A 20,758-nucleotide genomic window follows, 5' to 3' on the forward strand; every position below is an offset into this window, starting at 1 on the left:
TGACAACGCACTTTGAAGAGCAAGTTTTCCACCTGTTGCATAAAGACAAAAATAATGTACATTGAATTTCTAATTATTATTTTCTTGCTAGCTTCTAGCTTTGTCACATTCGTGCAGCATAGCCCAGGTAGACATTTACGGAATGTAGGCTACACGACTGACAAGCCGTCAAACACGTTTGACAGATGGAATATTTGCCGGTTAGGGTTAGCTAGCTAGTCAAATGGCTTGGTAGCCGAAGTTGCGAACTGTTTTAGCATAGGCTACTGGACTACCACATATAGCAAATAAGCGTTGGCTGATTACGCTTTTTGCCAACTAATTATTTGGTTAAGTGGGCTAAAGGAAATAGTAAAAATGACTCGGCTACCGCAAAACTTCAGAGGAGGGTTATTTTATGGTCGTCTAGTGCAGCTGTAAATAGCACACGCTATAATGAAACCACTACAAAATGGGATGCCTGCATTTTCTGACTTCGCACAGGTGGACCGTGGTCGGAGCCGCAATGTCAAGGCCAAGAGACGCCACCTCCCACCCCAGTTACCACAGATTGTAGCCCCTACTGTAGCTCAGTCCTCCGCAGTAATCCGGAAGTGACGCAAGCTGTACCTCATTGGTCCAGAACAAATATTGGCACTGTGCCCAAATGACGCAATAAATCATGAAATCGACCCATGGACAGTTATAAGACGAAGAAAATACACCTATTATGACTATTTGTTCTTGTGAGAAAAAATTATTGACTTTGTATTTTGATCGCATTTGTACCGTAGACTTACATGGAAACCGGATATGAAAACACCTATACTGGAGCCATCCGTAGTGGCGCTAGTGAGCAACCAGGAACTACAACACCAGGAAATGAGCTTCAAAAACGAAGTCTGGTTTTGGCCGCTTGGATTGAACACAGGTCTCCCCGCGGCGGGACCCGTGGATAGTTAAGCTTAACTTCCCTTAACTTTTCCCGTTCATTCTCAACGGTAGTTCTTAACACTACGGATGTAATATATTTTCGGCCGCACGTTGATTTCGCGGCGCTGTTCCGTCCCGGATGCAGGAACGAAAGTTTTGTCTCTGCCCTTAACTTTCCCCATTCATTCTCAACGGTAGTTCTTAACGTTGCGGGTGTAATACAGTTTTGGCCACACGCTGCCGTGGCGCTGTTCCCTCCTGAATGAATGAATGACGCCGTATAAACAAATAAATTCAAATATTAAATACACGCGAGGCATTTTGCGGTTATTTTGTGGTACCTACGCTTCGGTAAGTCTTAATAATTTTATTACAAACAGGTTCCTGTTTTATATTGATGTCATCGAGGTATTCTGTCATTATTTCAGCTAAAAGATCAGTAGTTTAATTTTTCCTATTTGACTTCATTATTGGTTTTCACGTCCCGTTTGTTGGCTTGTCCGTACATAATAACACTTTTATGTGAGAATACTGCAGGTAAATGGGACATGTGTATATGTGCACGTTTGTGTCTCAATACATCAGCTATTATTACCATGGCCCTGCAATCATATTAGGGTTTAATTTACAATATGTTTCATTTCCCCCTCACTATATTATTGCTGGTATCATCATCATTATTGGTATTGCCCCCTTTACATGTGCCTTGTGTAACACGTCACGGTCTGGACATACATTTTTTTAAAAATTATTATTACTTATTACACTATTGCTGTCAAGGCAATAAGTAATGCCATCTCTAATTGTTCATTGTCAGTACTGTCATTCAGCCATCTTAACAAACGCTTTCCTATCTATATGTTTCTATACTTACCATTATTATTATTATTATTATTATTATTATTATTATTATTATTATTATTATTAGTCAGTTTAACTATTCAATATAGTACAGGACACAAATATTGCTGCCTCCACCTTCAGACAATACAGAATTTGTGTAATGCAATTCATATTAACTACCCCTCCCACCCTATCCTCTGGATTGACAGCACACAAAAAAGGGAGATCAGTGGAAAATCATTATAATAACAATACTAATTTTCATGTTGAGAATTTGATAATACTGGGTGATAGAGCTACACAAGGTTGTGTATCAAAATGGCAAAACATAAGGTCAAGGGCATAAAGAACCTACCATTTATACAGCATCATGATGTACAGTTCCCATGAAAATATAAACCCTCCCCAAATTTTACTGTCCAGGTCTCTGTTTTCGAGGTAACGTTATTTCATTATAGCGAGAATTCTTTAGTCATCAACTGTATAGGTCCACCTTGGCCTACCAGGCCCTTTATGATTACTGAGCTCACCAGTGCTCTCGTTCTTAATGATGTTCCAAGCGGTTGACTTTGGTAAGCTTAAGGTTTGGCCTATGTCTCTGACTGTTTTTTCATATATCCCAGCCTCATAATGGCTTCCTTCCATTGGCATACCTTATAATTGTACTGAAGAAGCAATTGAACACACCTGACTAATCAGAAACACACGTGAAACCATTTGTCCTGAACATTATGGCACCCTGAAAATATGTACGTACATCCCCAATTCTAAAAAAGTCGAGACTGTAAATGAAATGCAAATAAAACAGAAAGCAGTCATTTTTAAACTTTGACTTGAAAAATATTGCCCAAATTTAATAAGCGTTATTAAAAGAAGGTGATGTTACATAGTGGTAAACACTCGACTGTCCCAACTTTTTTGGAGCGTGTTGCAGTCAACAGGTTTGAAATGAGTGTATATTTTCAAAAAACAATTAAATTCACAAGGTAAAACGTCAAATAATGTGCTGTTGTAGTGTTTTAAATATAGTACAGGGTAAATAAAATGTACAATATTTAACATTATCACTCCTTTTTGTTTTTATTAGCATTTTCCATACTGTCTCTGCTTTTTTGGAATTGGGGTTGTATGTATGTATAGAGAGTGCTGTCATTTCTACAGGGTGAAATCAAAATGTATTAAAATAACCTTTCATAAGAGCTGAGAGCTGATGGCTGCACTTTAACCACATGTGAATTGTTTGATTACAAATCTAAAATTATGAAGTACAGAACCAAGTAAAGAAAATACGGCTTTGTCCCTAACGTTATGGAGCTCACTGTATATAAAAATATAATTTCTGCTTCAGAATGGCCCATGAAGTACTTGGCAAAAGCAGACCAATGCCAGTGCTCCTCTTAACACCCAAGCTCCGAGGAGCTTCAGGAGACCCAGCAGCCGCGGCATGTGTGCCAGTTGTCACCTTGCAGCCTTGGTAAATCCACCTGCTCCAGTCCCAGCCCCAATCCCATTTCATGCTTGTGCATATCAACCCTGCTAATACTGTTGCGAACGAAAGTACAAATATAGCTTTACATTTATACTTGGCTGTTGTTGTGTTTATGTGTTTATTAAGAATTGTAATATGTAATGTTGTAATCCTATTTGTACTGTTGCAATAATTGATCTGATGTAAATACTTTGATAACTTTATATGTATTGATTTGGCAGAAAAGATTTCCTGATCCTCTCCATTATAAAATGGAGGTGGAGAACAAATATCATGTTAATATCAAACCTAAAAAAGAAGAAGCGTTATCTGAGACACTTCTGTGAAAATCAAATCAATTATGAACGATTATTTATTTGCCCACGGGTGGATTCGAACCATAGTTTCCATGGGAGCGCGTTACACCTATACACGGCTGGCCCCCGCGTGGTAGGCGAGTGCTTATACCTCTACATTACCCAGACGGCCTGTGATTTTACATTTCAGTTTCACTCTCTTTATCTTCATGGTCTAATTTTATGACCTGTAATTCACAAATTCTACTGAATTGCCCTGCCATGTGTAACGGCAGCAGGATTATCAGATATGATGCGTGCCTTGGCTATAGCTATTTATAATTGTATTGGGTAATTGTGCTGTGTCAGTTTCCTGCATCATACATAAATGGCCTCTTTCATCCACGGTTTATTTACATCATGCAAATAAGAGAGGAGGCTACTCATGTCCTATAGCGTTTTTCAGATGTAACTGGGCTAACCAGCTAGTAAGCCAAATGCTTTTAATTCTATAGGTCTGCTCATTACTCAGGAAAGTTCGTCATTGCAATACGTAGGCACTAGGGGGAGGCAGATGCATAGAGATAGGTGTCTAGTGTTAAACTCGTTCCAGTTTCTGACCAAGATCCAAGGAATAGGAATGTCCAGTTCCTTCATGGATTCGGTCCCCTCCGCTATAAGTTCAGGAACTGAACTGTTGTTGCTTCGGTCACAACGACGGGAGGGGCTCAGAGCACGCCCCGCTCAAGTGGATCAATGCTCTCGGTTACTACAGACAACAGAGCTTAATGGTGAAAAATGGTTAAATAGGTGGAGTAGCTGCAGCTATAGCGAATAGCAGTTCCTTTCATTCACCAAAAAGTTGAAAAGGAATAAATTGTTTATGAACGACACACCACTACCTGTTATTACCGGCGGAGAAAGGGATCACAGGCATTGGTAAGGCCTGAATTCTATTTTTTAATTGTGGTAATATGAATTTTGTTTCCTTCTGACCTTGGAGGCTATCCACCTGCTGCTCTCCACCACCACCACCCAGCCCCGCCCATCATCTGAGCCGCATTATGAACAATGTAAACAGTGACTGACTGACCATGTTGACCACCAATCAACACCCTGAGCCAACCACAGGAGGATGGGTTTCCCCCTTGAGCCTGATTTCTTCTGAGGTTTCTCCCCATCTGCTACAGGGAGATTTTCCTTGTCACTGTTGCTTTAGGCTTGCTGCTGTGGGGGTCTAGACCAGGGTTGTTTGATTCAGATTCAGATTCAGACAACTTTATTGATCCCAAGAAGGGCAATTAATTTGCAGCTTACCCAGTCCATACACACAACTCCAAAACTCACAGACAAGGTAGTTATATGTCAGAGGCAACAGATCAACATACATGGGTCAATACAAGAAAACAACGAGCAGCAGTAAATAATAAGAAAATAAAAAAAATACTAATATGAAGCGTATTGTGACAATTGCTGTGAAATACGCTATATAAATAAACTTTGATTGATTGATTGATATTTGTCAGATTGCTTCTGGGGCTTGAGCATTAATACTGGGAAAATGCCCTCGTAATAGCCCCAACGTCCCAATTTGTCAACTCATCGTTTGTCAGTTGCGAGCATGCCTGTCGAGTGCTAAATGAAATAATCAAAAATATTTTCTTTTTTTTATTCTCAAACCATTAAAAGATCACCAAATTTTACCTAGGCTTCTGCTGTAAATGGAGGGGGTGGGCAGGGCTTTTTGTTTTTGCACCGTGCCGTGTAGCCTACTGTTGTGCGAAAAGCCATCATAGCTGGACTTGAATCTTGTGAAACATCCGCCTACCGCTGTATTTAAGTGCGACATTGTTGTGATAACCGTCTATGTGCAGAAGGCACTAACTACTCAGTCTTGTGTGACTATAACTTTCCACTTCATTGAAGATGGGTTTATGTGTTAACCCATGCAATGAGCAAAGAATCATACAATCATACCTGAAAAAAATATAACAATGCTTATTTCTATTATTCAAATATTTTAATCTCATGATGTGCACTGATTGAAGTTGTGGCCTGTTTTTATTACCATCCTCTATCAGTTACAAAAAATTATTGGCCTTTAGCAACCAGTTGATGATCAGAAATGTATGTCGTTCACATCCTCTATTAGTCAATGTGTACCAACTGTATTGTAATTGTGATGGGATCAAGAGAAAGTGTGGCCAGTGGATATAATGACATCAGATATATATATATATCAAATATATCAAATATGTAGGGTCAAATATGTAGTGAATATGGTAAACATTTTGTACACTGTTCATTGTTCAGACAAAATTGTTGAGGTGGTTTGAACGTTTTTATGATGGCACAAACAGTTTCAACAAGTTGCTGTTTCTGAGACTTTAGCCATTACAGGCCTGCTTATTCTGTACTCTGTAAACCCCCTTCCTATACATCATGTTCCCATGGATGAATGAATACATTTTGCCATATTTGAAGTTAGCACAAACTTACTATTACTCATCAATGAAATGGGTGTTCTTGTTATACTCATCAAAGGTCCTGGGTTGGAATCCAGCCTGGGTCTTTCTGTGTGGACTTTGCATGTTCTCCCCGTGTCCGCATGGGTTTCTTCCGGGTGCTCCGGTTTCCTCCCACAGTCCAAAGAGATGTGGGTAGGCTAATTGGAGATTCTAAATTGCCCATAGGTATGAGTGTGTGAGTGAATGGTGTATGTGCCCTGCGATAGATTGGCGGCCTGTCCAGGGTGTATTCCTGCCTCTCGCCCAATGCACACTGGAATAGGCTCCAGGACCCTGACCAGGATAAGCAGGTATAGATAATGGATGGATGGATGTTAGACTCATCAGAACTTTCCAGAAGTAAATCAAATAGCCAAACTACAAATATGCTTAGTTTTCATAACTCACACTGGGCACCAATGCGGATAGTTTTTTTTTCTTCTGTGTTTCAGATGTCCCTGGCAAAGGTCCTCTTTGAGCGAGGTCTTGTGCAAACTTCAGAGCCTTTACTTCCCTCATGAACAACCTCCACACAGCCAATGACATATATCAGCATTCTGCTGAGTGGTGCAAAGCAGAAGATCTCTGATATTTGAATACTGGTGTGGTTTTGTGATATGCAAATAAAATATTATAGATATGCAGAGTGTTTTCTTGTCCAACTTAAAAAATCACTGTTATGGGAGTTAAATACCCATTCTTTATGTTTGATGAAAAGAATGTGTCCCATTCTTTCTCATTATGTTTGATGAAAAGATATAGTCCCATTCTTTCAAAGCAGGTGTCTTGAAACTTGTCCATGAAGGTCCTGTGTGGGTGCAGGCTTTTGTTTATTGCTCAGCTCTAAATGAATTAAATAGACTATGATTGGTTGATTGGTTGAATCTGTCAGGGTTTGTTGTGGTAGGACCCAAGCGCAGAGCAAAAACACGGGAGGCTCAAAAGGTAGGTTTCAAACAAAAGGCTTTACTTTCTAAAGGCAAACAGAACAACCAAAAGGCCACGAGGGGCACTTCCCGAAAACTCAAAAATTCTTAGAACAGAAAACACAACGAGGAATTCAAAACACTAGGAAAAAAAAACTAGAAACAAGAAAACAAGCACGGGAATTCAAAATCCTCAAAAACACCAGGAAACAAAAAAACCAAGCAGGGAACTTGAAATCCTTTAAAGTACACAAAGCACAAGGACCACACAACAAAGGCAGAAAACAGTAGGATCCAGTACTGAGTGACAGAGAAGTAAGACTTTTATACACTTGGAGACAATCATAGAAAACGAGCAGGCGGGTGCGGAAAGTAACAAGACAACGAGCAGACGTGTGGAATGTGATAACACAATTATCCCATTACCACAACAATTAACAATAACCAGACATGAAACGCAGGCAGACCAAACTAAGGAACGCGAGACAGGACAAAAACTACGGGGAGACAACAACAGAGGAGGCACAACCATGACAGAATCAGATTTGAATAAAGCTTGGCACTCAAACTGGCCCTTGTTTTTTACCCCTGCTTTAAGATGAAAGTGACATACAACTTGGTATAATGAGTTGTATGCTCTCACTTTTAAATTTTTTGAAATGTGATTTTGCTATATTAGGATGGCAGGTATGCCCCACACCGGTACAGCACTGAGAGCACTTTTCAGGGTTCCCTATAGAAATAACCACAATGATCACTGAATCTCAACCTTTAAAAACATTAATTCCTGTACCTTCTGACCCCATTCCAACAGACAAAATTCACAAACAACTTCACACGTCCACAAAATAAAGCCCCAGACACAAAATTGACCTATATACAAGTGCACATGTTTAAAAAACAAAACTGGCTAGTGTGTTTGCCTGTGGAACTTTTGGACAAGTGACAGACTCGGGTTCAAATCCCCCCTTGGACTCAAGCAAACCTCTCACGCATTACACTGCCTTGCTGGGTAACTAAAAATAAAACATTTAAACTTCTGCATCTGTTTAATTACATTACAGGCATTTAGCAGATGCTCTTATCCAGAGCGACTTACACAACTTTTACATAGCATTTTACATTGTATCCATTTATACAGCTGGATATATACTGAAGCAATTTCGTTAAGTACCTTGCTCAAGGGTACAACGGCAGTGTCCTACCTGGGAATCGAACCTGCGACCTTTCAGTTACAAGCCCAGTTCCTTACCCACTGTGCTGCCCTCTGTCCTTTAATCTTTGCGGGAAACTCTATATTTCAGAAACACAAGTGAAATACATGCACAATTTAAACAGTTCCACTTCCGGCATTTTGACCAAGTTTAACGTTAACTACCTTGCAAATGAGACAACAGACCGAGTATATAACATTATTACAGACGGGTCAGAAATTATAGAAACATTAAGTTTTAAGCCTTATAAGAAGGTGTTACTTGGTGGGATGGCATACCTGCCATCCTAAAGTCATGCGAGTTCACAAGACTGCAAGAACGCACAAGTACAGACATTGAGAAACACCCTCTGATTTGTCCTCTTTCTGTCGGAAACTGAAAAGTGCCAAACTCGCTGTGCTGTATAGTTATGGGACATGCTGCCCCACCAAGCCGTAACTTGGCGAGATGGCGTTTAATGATTGTTTATCAGCCCCCCAGCTGTATCCAGATACAGATCTCATGCGATTTAATGCTTTTTTGTACTTTGTCTCCATTCTTTTTGTATGTGTTCCCCATGAACATTTAGCATCAAACCATAGACCTAAAAATTTAAATTCTGTTATTTGTTCTATGGATGCTCCGATTGATCAGCGACCAATCTTTATCAGCCGATAATCGGGAGAGTGGGGAAATAACGAACGGTTTTCATATTTGGCTCAATTCTGATAATGTTAGGCTACTAGAGATAGATTAATCATTTTAAAATACAAACAATCTACATCTATTGGCTGTGATTACACACCACAATCAAATTTATGGGATATACCATTCACTAGCATAATCTGTCTGAAATTACAGAGAGTGAAATGTTCCATTTAACCCCGAAGTTGGGGTAAAAACGAACGCGATGCGAAGTACACCCATAGGGTGCACCTAAGGCTGTTTTATACTTCTGCAGACTACGCAGAAGTATAAAACAGCCTTTGTGCGGTTGCGTGCGGCACTAGTTTTACAGAAAGTGATCATTTATACTTGTGCAGCATGTTGCACAGGTTGCGCAGGCTGCAGAATTAGATTTTATAGTTTTCAAGAAAGTGATTAGCTTGTGCCTTAAAAGCAAAGGTAACTGCAGCAAAGTACGGTTGTTCCTCTCTCCACAAACCACACAGTTCTAGATGGTTTAGATGCATACAGGCTTTATTGTGTGTTCAATAGGAATTTAAATACAAACAAACAAACAACACACGATAGGCGAAGGGAATACGCGATATAGCTCCCGCATGCATCTCATTCCAGTCCCCGGTCTCACTGCTGACAGTTCAGCGGATAAAGAGTTAGCATTAGCAATCAAGAACATTGTCAACAGGTGTGATTGCAAACCAGCTAAACCGCTCCATCTCTGCCTGCAGATGGTGCCCTAACCACACCACCCCCACCGCCTGACTTAGGCCGGGGAGCCATCCGGCCGCCAGCTAACCCCCCCTCCCCCCCTCCCCCAAGTGGGAGAGGAAGTCAGCCACCACCATCTGAGCCCCCGGCCTATGGATCACTTTGATCTTATATTGTTGTAATGGCAGATACCAATGAGTGATCTGCGTGTCGGTATCTTTCATGCGGTGGAGCCACTAAAGGGGCGCGTGGTTCCAAACAGAGGGTGAAAGGGCATCCCAGTAGATAATAGCGGAAAGCACTGCCCACCTACTTGATAGCCAGACACTCCTTCTCCACTGTGCTGTACTTCGCCTCCTGCTGTGACAGCTTCCGGTGTACAGCACCGGGTGGTCGACCCCCTAAACCTCCTGGGACAAAACGGCCCCCTGCCTCTCTCTATGCGTTCATCTGCAGACAAAAAGTGAAAGAAAAGCTAGGTGTATAGAGAAGCAGTTCCCCACAGGGAACCTGTTTTACCCTCTAAATACCTGCTGGCACCGCTCCGTCCACTGGAATGGATCAGTCAGGGGACTGGTCAGTTCAGAGAGTGCTGGAATAAAATAGCCTGCCAGCCCCAATAACAGTTTCACCTCTTTTTTTGTCTTGGGCTGAGGGCAGGCTGCAATTGCTGCCAACATATCCACCTGGGGACGCACCTGCCCATCACCCTAGTGGTACCCCAGATACCGTACCTCCCTCCGTTCAACTACACACTTTTTCGGGTTAGCCGTAAGGCCTGCACGCCAGAGGGACTCGAGAACCGCCCCCAACTGCTCCACATGCTGGTCCCAGTTGTCACTGTGAATGATCATCCAGGTAGGCAGCAGCCTATGCAGAGTGAGGGCGTAATACCCGGTCCATCAGGCGTTGAAACATGGTGGGTGCCTCGAACAGCCTGAAAGGAAGAGTGACAAATTGGTATTGGGATGGCAGGTATTCCATCCCGCCAAGTTATGCCTTGGCGGGGGCATGCCCCATACCTATACAGCACCGAGAGTTTGGCACTTTTCAGGGTTCCCCACAGAAATAACCACAACAGCCACAGACACTCAGCCCTTAAAAACATTAAATTCAGTACATTCTGACCCCATTTCAACAGACAGATTTCATAAACAACTTCACGTCCACACAATAAAGCCCCAAACTAAGGGGATTTTGCGTTTTCTCCTTCTTCTTCTCATTCTTATTTTTCCTGCCGCCTATCCCACTAACAACATGTCTCCCCATTGGACATTTTACCGACATCAGCCAAATCCTCACCCTCACGACCCAATCAAAAACTTGCATACACACGCAAAATACCCATACCTTCTTACTCTGAAACATTTCCAGTTTAAACAGCTAATCTGCATGTGGCCCAGCGGGGCCAGCCGTGTATAGGTGTAACGCGCTTACATAAGAACGAAGGTTCGAATCCACCCGTGGGCAAATAAATAATCGTTTAAAATTGATTTTTTTTTCACAGAAGTGTCTCAGATATCGCTTCTTCTTTTTTAGGTTTGATATTAACATGATATTTGTTCTCCACCTCCATTTTATTATGGAGAGGATCAGGAAATCTTTTCTGCCAAATCAATACATATAAAGTTATCAAAGTATTTACATCAGATCAATTATTTCAACAGTACAAATAGGATTGCAACATTACATATTACAATTTTTAATAAACATATAAACACAACAACAGCCAAGTACAAATGTAAAGCTATATTTGTATTTTCGTTCGTAACAGTATTAGCAGGGTTGATATGCACAAGCATGAAATGGGATTGGGGCTGGGACTGGAGCAGGTGGATTTACCAAGGCTGCAAGGTGACAACTGGCACACATGCAGTCGGACTCCCTGCAGTCACATGCTGCCACGGCTGCTGGGTCTCCTGAAGCTCCTCGGAGCTTGGGTGTTAAGAGAAGTACTGGCATTGGTCTGCTTTTGCCAAGTACTTCATGGGCCACTTCTGAAGCAGAGATTATATTTTTATATACGTTAGGGACAAAGCCGTATTTTCTTTACTTGGTTCTGTACTTCATAATTTTAGATTTGTAATCAAACAATTCACATGTGGTTAAAGTGCAGCTATCAGCTCTCAGCTCTTATGAAAGGTTGTTTTAATACATTTTAATTTCACCCTGTAGAAATGACAGCACTCTCTATACATACATACAACCCAAAGTATGGAAAATGCTAATAAAAACAAAAGGGAGTGATAATGTTAAATATTGTAAATTATATTTACCCTGTACTATATTTAAAACACTACAACAGCACATTATTTAATGTTTTACCTTGTGTATTTAATTGTTATTTGAAAATATACACTCATTTCAAATCTGTTGACTGCAACACGCTCCAAAAAAGTTGAGACAGTCGAGTGTTTACCACTGTGTAACATCACCATTTCTTTTAATAACGCTTATTAAATTTGGGCAATATTTTTCAAGTCAAAGCAAATTAAAAAATTACTGCTTTCTGTTTTATTTGCATTTCATATACATTTTTTAGAATTTGGGATGTACATACATATTTTCTGGGTGCCATAATGTTCAGGACAAATGGTTTCACATGTGTTTCTGATTAGTCAGGTGTGTTCAATTGCTTCTTCAGTACAATTATAAGGTATGCCAATGGAAGGAAGCCATTATGAGGCTGGGATATATGAAAAAACAGTCAGAGACATAGGCCAAACCTTAAGCTTACCAAAGTCAACCGCTTGGAATATCATTAAGAACGAGAGCACTGGTGAGCTCAGTAATCATAAAGGGCCTGGTAGGCCAAGGTGGACCTATACAGTTGATGACCAAAGAATTCTCGCTATAATGAAATAACATTAACTCTAAAACAGAGACCTGGACAGTAAAATTTGGGGAGAGTTTATATTTTTATGGGAACTGTACATCATGATGCTGTATAAATGGTAGGTTCTTTATGCCCTTGACCTTATGTTTTGCCATTTTGATACACAACCTTGGGTAGCTCTATCACCCAGTATTATCAAATTTTCAACATGAAAATTATTATTGTTATTACAATGATTTTCCACTGATCTTCCTTTTTTGTGTGCTGTCAATCCAGGGGATAGGGTGGGAGGGGTAGTTAATATGAATTGCATTACACAAATTCTGTATTGTCTGAAGGTGGAGGCAGCAATACTGTGTCCTGTTCTATATTGAATAGTTAAACTGACTAATAATAATAATAATAACAATGGTAAGTATAGAAACATATAGATAGGAAAGCGTTTGTTAAGACGGCTGAATGACAGTACTGACAATGAACAATTAGAGATGGCATTACTTATTGCCTTGACAGCAATAGTGTAATAAGTAACTAGACAATTCCTGCAGAAATTGTGAAGTGTGGTTGCCGCCAACGCAAAGTCGACTTTGTGCTGAACGGAGTGAACAGTTTCTGTAGTATAAGCAGAGACAGAGTATGGTATATATGCTATAACATCATGGCAACGAGTTTATTTGCAACACACATATTCAGAGCTAAATTAACCCTTCATCAATACTTGAGATCAGTGTTTTACTCACGGTATGCTGTGACGAGTGGCGGCGAATCATAAAGCTAGCTGGCCACTTCAGAGGGTCTTGGAAAAACCCTATATCTACACTGCGTGACCGCACCATTTTAAAAAGCAAGACAGGGCTAGGGAGATTAATTTGATTGATTTATGGTTTTACGTTAAGTTCAGCTCATTTGCACCATTCAACTAAAAACATTTAACTGGGCTGCAATTCAGAGTTTAATCTGTTACCTTAGATACCAACTCATAGACAGAGGATAGCCTATTACGTGTTAGCCGACCCAAATTTCTAAGAAAGAAAATGAGGAGAGAAATATGTGTTAAAAAAGTTGCATACAGCTTCTGTGAATAAGCATCGGCTGGTAGCCAGTACTATTTACTTCTGTTATAACGAGGGGTGCATCAACAAGCAAGCGGAGTGTACTGTAGCAAACGCGCTGGGGTGAGAAAGCGCTGCTTTCACTCACTGAATGCAGTTATAAAGAGACCAAAGTTTCCAACTCGCTGGAATAAAAAATGGTATAACAAAAGTAAAATTTGACATATTATACATTGTTAGAAAGCTTATTATGTGACCTATTAAATCGATGATGTGTAGATCAAGCCAGTTTGTACTACAAAGATAGAGAACACCCAAAGCAACATGTGTGGTATTACAAGCTGACCTCTTTTTCTGGAGTAAGACCGGACCAGAAGCTGCTGCACACGTTTTGTTGACGGCGTTGTTACCCTTTTTAGTACCATCTGGCTTGTTTGAGAATTTGTTTATTCAGTAGGTGAGAGCATAAGCTTTCTAACCAGGTATAACAGCACGTCTAATTTTGGTTTTGGAATATCGTTTTTTTTAGGTCAGCCGAAAGTTTTTTCGTCATCGCATTGAATACATTCACTCTGTTAGCACTAGCATTCAAAGACGCTGGACCTGACGAAACGTTGTCAACGAATTTGCATAATATCTTGTGAAATACTATTATTATTGAGGACGTCTGGGTATGCCTAAGCCATATGTTTGTTGATATACCTAGCTGACAGCGTTTTCATTTGTAATTTTTCATTTGGAATACCGTTTTATCGAGTTCACTTCCGCATTCAGCTATATCATTTCTGGTGGCTAAGTCGCCAGGAAACCTCGTTTAAACAACACAATACGTGCATGTACGTCTTCGTCAAGGTCTTATCTAAATTGTGGTATAAAGCATTTGAGCCATATGTTTGTTGATATACCTAGCTGACAGCGTTTTCATTTGTAATTTTGCATTTGGAATACCGTTTTATCGCGTTCACTTCCGCATTCAGCTATATCCTATCCTGGCTGGTGAGACCGTAGAGCGGACCGCATCACGTGTGCAAAGCCGACCAATGCTGTAATAATTCACATTTTTATGACGTCAGACTGCCCATTCATTTTCAATGGGAAAAAATGGCCAAAAAAATTCATATTTCTCAAAAACCGTGCAGCGAAACTTTCCACAAAGTAATAGCAATCGATTCCCAAAGAAGCCGGTCAATTTGACATATGGCACGTGTATGTGGTGCGAAAACTCTGGGAGGAGTAGCGGTCCAAAAAATGGGTGGAATAATAATAAATAAATACTAGACAATTCCTGCAGAAATTGTGAAGTGTGGTTGCCACCAACGCAAAGTCGACTTTGTGCTGAACGGAGTGAAGTTTCTGTAGCATGAGCAGAGACATAGTATGGTATACATGATATAACATCACGGCAACGAGTTCATTTGCAACACACGTATTCAGAGCTAAATTAACCCTTCATCAATACTTGAGATCAGTGTTTTACTCACGGTATGCTGTGACGAGTGACGGCGAATCACAAAGCTAGCTGGCCAGTTCAGAGGGTCTTGGAAAAACCCTACATCTACACTGCGCGACCGCACCATTTTAAAAAGCAAGACAGGTCTAGGGAGATTAATTTGATTGATTGATGGTTTTACGTTAAGTTCAGCTCATTTTTACCATTCAACTAAAAACATTTAACTGGGCTGCAATTCAGAGTTTAATCTGTTACCTTAGATACCAACTCATAGACAGAGGATAGTCTATTACCTGTTAGCCTCAATGCAGTTATAAAGAGACCAAAGTTTCCAACTCGCTGGAATATAAAACGGTACTACAAAAGTAAAATGTGACATTATACATAGTTAGAAAGCTTATTCTATCACCTGTTGGATCGATGAAGTGTAGATAAAGCCAGTTTGTACTACAAAGTTATAGAACACTCAATGCAGTATGTGTGGTATTACAAGCTGACGTCTTTTTCTGGAGTAAGACCGGACCTGAAGCTGCTGCACACGTTTTGTTGACGGCGTTGTTGCACTTTTTAGTAAAGTCTGGCTTGTTTGAAAATTCGTTTATTCAGTAGCTGAGAGCATAAGCTTTCTAACCAGGTATAACAGCACGTCTATTTTAGGTTTTGGAATATCGTTTTTTTAGGTCAACCGAAAGCTATGTCATCATCTCATAGAACGCATTCGCTCTTTGTTAGCACTAGCATGCAAAGACGCAAAGTCTGGCTTGTTAGAAAATTTGTTTATTCAGTAGGTGAGAGCATAAGCTTTCTAACCAGGTATAACAGCACGTCTATTTTAGGTTTTGGAATATCGTTTTTTTAGGTCAACCGAAAGTGCTGTCATTATCGCATTAAATCCTTTCACTGTTTGTTAGCACTAGCATTCAAGGCGCTGCATCTGACGAAACGTCGTCAACGAATTTGCGTAATATCTTGTGAAATACTATTATTATTTAGGACTTCTGGGTATGTCTAAGCCATATGTTTGTTGACATACCTAGCTGACAGCGTTTTCATTTGTAATTTTACATTTGGAAAACCGTTTTTATTGTGGTCACTTCCGCATTGCCCTATATGCTTTCTGATTGCTGCTGAGGACGAACAGTGGCCCGCATCACGTGTGCAAAGCCGACCAATGCTGTAACTTCACCGTTCGCATATGAATGACGTCACCTTCTCCATTCATCTCTATGGGGAAAAATTGGGCATAAAAAGTCATATTTCTCAAAAACCGTGCAGCGAAACTTTCCACAAAGTAATAGCACGCGATTCCCAAATAAGCCGGTCAATTTGACATATGGCACGTGTATGTGGTGCGAAAACTCTGGGAGGAGTAGCGGTCCAAAAAATGGGTGGAATAATAATAATAATAACTAGACAATTCCTGCAGAAATTGTGAAGTGTGGTTGCCGCCAACGCAAAGTCGACTTTGTGCTGAACGGAGTGAACAGTGGTAGGTAGTTGCTATGATGTCTGAGGCAGTTGCTAGGGTGTTGCTAGGTGGTTCTATGGAGTTCTAAGTGGTTTCATGGAATTCTAGGCGGTCGCTAGGGTGGTGCTAGGTGGTTGCTATGGAGTTTCAGGTAGTTGCTATTGAGCTCCAGGTGGTTGCTAGGACATTGCTAGGTGGTTGCTAGGGTATGCTAAGTGGTTGCTAGGATGTTGCTAGGTGGTTGCTATGGAGTTCTAGGCGGTTGCTAGGGTGTAGCTAGGCAGTTGTTTTGGTGTTCCAGGTGGTTGCTAGGGTGTTGCTAGGTGGTTGCTATGGAGTTATAGCCAGTTGCTAGGGTGTTGCTAGGCATTTGCTATGGAGTTATAGGCAGTTGCTAGGGTGTTGCTAGGGTATTCTAGGTGGCTGCTAGGATGTTGCTAGGTGGTTGCTATGGAGTTATAGGCTGTTGCTAGGGTGTTGCTAGGCATTTGCTATGGAGTTATAGGCAGTTGCTAGGGTGTTGCTAGGGTATTCTAGGTAGTTGCTAGCACGTTGCTAGGTGGTTGCTATAGTGTTGCTAGGCAGTTGTTATAGTGTTACAGGTGGTTGCTAGGGTGTTGCTAGATGGTTGCTATGGTGTTCCAGGTGTTTGCTAGGGTGTTGCTAGGTGGTTGCTATGGAGTTCTAGGTGGTTGCTATGGTGTTGCTAGGTGGTTGCTTTGGAGTTATAGCTGGTTGCTAGGGTGTTGCTAGGCATTTGCTATGGTGTTACAGGTGGTTGCTAGTGTGTTGTTAGGTGGTTGCTATGGAGTTCCAGGTGGTTGCTAGGGTGTTGCTAGGTGGTTGCTATGGAGTTCTAGGCGGTTGCTATGGTGTTGCTAGGTGGTTGCTATGGAGTTCTAGGCGGTTGCTAGGGTGTTGCTAGGTGGTTGCTATGGAGTTCAAGGTGGTTGCTAGGGTGTTGCTAGGGGGTTGCTAGGGTATTCGAATTGGTTGCTAGGATGTTGCTAGGTGGTTGCTATGGAGTTCTAGGTGGTTGCATGGTGTTGCTAGGTGGTTGCTATGGAGTTCTAGGCCGTTGCTAGGGTGTTGCTAGGTGGTTGCTATGGAGTTCTAGGTGGTTGCTAGGGTGTTGCTAGGTGGTTGCTATGGAGTTCTAGGCGGTTGCTATGGTGTTGCTAGGTGGTTGCTATGGAGTTCTAGGCGGTTGCTAGGGTGTTGCTAGGTGGTTGCTATGGAGTTCTAGGTGGTTGCTAGGGTGTTGCTAGGGGGTTGCTAGGGTATTCGAAGTGGTTGCTAGAATGTTGCTAGGTGGTTGCTATGGAGTTCTAGGTGGTTGCTATGGTGTTGCTAGGTGGTTGCTATGGAGTTCTTGGCCGTTGCTAGTGTGTTGCTAGGTGGTTGCTATGGAGTTCTAGGTGGTTGCTAGGGTGTTGCTAGGTGGTCGCTATGGAGTTCTAGGCGGTTGCTAGGGTGTTGCTAGGTGGTTGCTATGGAGTTCTAGGTGGTTGCTAGGGTGTTGCTAGGCGGTTGGTATGGAGTTCTAGGCGGTTGCTAGGGTGTTGCTAGGGGGTTGCTAGGGTATTCAAAGTGGTTGCTAGGATGTTGCTAGGTGGTTGCTATGGAGTTCTAGGTGGTTGCTATGGAGTTCTAGGCCATTGCTAGGGTGTTGCTAGGTGGTTGCTATGGAGTTCTAGGTGGTTGCTAGGGTGTTGCTAGGTGGTTGCTATGGAGTTCTAGGCTGTTGCTAGGGTGTTGCTAGGTGGTTGCTATGGAGTTCTAGGTGGTTGCTAGGGTGTTGCTAGGCGGTTGCTATGGAGTTGTAGGCGGTTGCTAGGGTGTTCCTAGGGTATTCTAGGTGGTTGCTAGGATGTTGCTAGGTGGTTGCTATGGTGTTCCAAGTGGTTGCTAGGGTGTTGCTAGGCAGTTATGGTGTTCCAAGTGGTTGCTAGGGTGTTGCTAGGTGGTTGCTATGGAGTTCTAGGCGGTTGCTATGGTGTTGCTAGGTGGTTGCTAGGGTGTTGCTAGGTGGTTGCTATGGAGTTCTAGGCAGTTGCTATGGTGTTGCTAGGTGGTTGTTATGGAGTTCTAGGCGGTTGCTATGGTGTTGCTAGGTGGTTGCTATTGAGTTCTAGGCGGTTGCTAGGGTGTTGCTAGGTGGTTGCTATGGAGTTCTAGGCCGTTGCTAGGGTGTTGCTAGGTGGTTGCTATGGAATTCTAGATGGTTGCTAGGGTGTTGCAAGGTGGTTGCTATGGAGTTCTAGGCGGTTGCTATGGTGTTGCTAGGTGGTTGCTATGGAGTTCTAGGCGGTTGCTAGGGTGTTTCTAGGTGGTTGCTATGGAGTTCTAGGTGGTTGCTAGGGTGTTGCTAGGTCGTTGCTATGGTGTTCCATGTGGTTGCTAGGGTGTTGCTAGGCAGTTGTTATGGTGTTCCAGATTGTTGCTAGGGTGTTGCTAGGTGGTTGCTATGGTGTTCCAGGTGGTTGCTAGGGTGTTGCTAGGTGGTTGCTAGGGTATTCTAAATGGTTGCTAGGATGTTGCTAGGTGGTTGCTATGGAGTTATAGGCGGTTGCTAGGGTGTTGCTAGGCATTTGCTATGGTGTTCCAGGTGGTTGCTATGGAATTCTAGATGGTTGCTAGGGTTTTCTAGCTAGTTGTTATGGGTTGCTAGGTCGTTGCTATGGAGTTAGAGCCGGTTGCTAGGATGTTGCTAGGGGGTTGCTATGGAGTTCTAGGCGGTTGCTAGGTCTTTACTGAGTCCAATGACCCATAGTTCTCTATGACAAACGGTTCAAAAGTTATGAAATATCAAACATCGGCCAATCAGGAAGGGGGGCGAGGCTGATCTCCACCAATGGACAAAGGACTCTCTACCATGTCCAATGAGGCATTGCACAATTTCTGGGCAATTTTTCCCCATAGAGATGAATGGCAGAATGTTCAAATCTAGAGAGAGACTAGAGTACTGCTGCTAGATGACAGACCATTGTGACATCACAAGGGTGAGAAGACAGAGCATTGTGACATCACAAAGGTGAACATTCCGCCATTCATTCCCTATGGGGAAAAATTGCCCACAAAAATTCAAATTTTTCAAAAACCGTCCACCCAAACTTTCTAAAAAGTAATAGCACACCATTCCCGATCAAGCCGCTCGATTTGACATATTGCACGCGTATGTGGTGCGAAAACTCTGGGAGGAGTAGCGGTCCAAAAAACAGGCGGAAAGAATAATAATAATAATATGTGCAATAATAATAGTGTAGTTGCCCTAAGGCAACCACACTAACTAGACAATTCCTGCAGAAATTGTGAAGTGTGGTTGCCGCCAACGCAAAGTCGACTTTGTGCTGAACGGAGTGAACAGTGGTAGGTAGTTGCTATGATGTCTGAGGCAGTTGCTAGGGTGTTGCTAGGTGGTTCTATTGAGTTCTAGGTGGTTTCATGGAATTCTAGGGCGGTCGCTAGGGTGGTGCTAGGTGGTTGCTATGGAGTTTCAGGTGGTTGCTATTGAGCTCCAGGTGGTTGCTAGGTTATTCTAAGTGGTTGCTAGGATGTTGCTAGGTGGTTGCTATGGAGTTCTAGGCCGTTGCTAGGGTATTGCTAGGTGGTTGCTATGGAGTTCTAGGCGGTTGCTAGGGTGTTGATAGGTGGTTGCTATGGAGTTCTAGGTGGTTGCTAGGGTGTTGCTAGGTGGTTGCTATGGTGTTCCAAGTGGTTGCTAGGGTGTTGCTAGGCAGTTATGATGTTCCAAGTGGTTGCTAGGGTGTTGCTAGGTGGTTGCTATGGTGTTCCAGGTGGTTGCTAGGGTGTTGCTAGGTGGTTGCTATGGAGTTCTAGGCGGTTGCTATGGTGTTTCTAGGTGGTTGCTAGGGTGTTGATAGGTGGTTGCTATGGAGTTCTAAGCCATTGCTATGGTGTTGCTAGGTGGTTGCTATGGTATTCTTGGTGGTTGCTAGGGTGTTGCTAGGTGGTTGCTATGGAGTTCTAGGCGGTTGCTATGGTGTTGCTAGGTGGTTGCTATGAGTTCTAGGTGGTTGCTATGGAGTTCTAGGCAGTTGCTATGGTGTTGCTAGGTGGTTGCTATGGAGTTTGAGGCCGTTGCTAGGGTGTTGCTAGGTGGTTGCTATGGAGTTCTAGGCAGTTGCTATGGTGTTGCTAGGTGGTTGCTATGGAGTTCTAGGCCGTTGCTAAGGTGTTGCTAGGTGGTTGCTAGGGTGTTGCTAGGTGGTTGCTATGGTGTTCCAGGTGGTTGCTAGGGTGTTGCTAGGTGGTTGCTATTGAGTTCTAGGCAGTTGCTATGGTGTTGCTAGGGTGTTGCTAGGGTGTTGTTAGGTGGTTGCTATGGAATTCGAGGCGGTTGCTATGGTGTTGCTAGGTGGTTGCTATGGAGTTCTAGGCCGTTGCTAGGGTGT

The 20,758-nt window shown here is 42.3% G+C and overlaps 1 protein-coding gene across 3 annotated transcripts in view; it reads left to right on the forward strand.

Moving 5' to 3' along the window:
- riox1 (ribosomal oxygenase 1) overlaps nucleotides 1-6,670 on the forward strand; it is a 161,582-nt gene extending 154,912 nt beyond the window's left edge. For 2 of the 3 annotated variants that reach the window (XM_035420895.1, XM_035420894.1), the window contains exon 15: nucleotides 4,523-4,954. In XM_035420895.1, the coding sequence (XP_035276786.1) occupies nucleotides 4,523-4,603 (81 nt within the window). In that variant the 3' untranslated portion in view covers nucleotides 4,604-4,954. Of the gene's footprint in view, nucleotides 1-4,522; nucleotides 4,955-6,478 lie in introns of those variants that run through there. The other variant, XM_035420896.1, reaches the window with a different exon arrangement.
- The last annotated feature ends 14,088 nt before the right edge of the window (nucleotides 6,671-20,758 follow it).

Source organism: Anguilla anguilla, chromosome 6 (assembly GCF_013347855.1).
Source record: "Anguilla anguilla isolate fAngAng1 chromosome 6, fAngAng1.pri, whole genome shotgun sequence".
Classification (NCBI taxonomy): domain Eukaryota; kingdom Metazoa; phylum Chordata; class Actinopteri; order Anguilliformes; family Anguillidae; genus Anguilla; species Anguilla anguilla.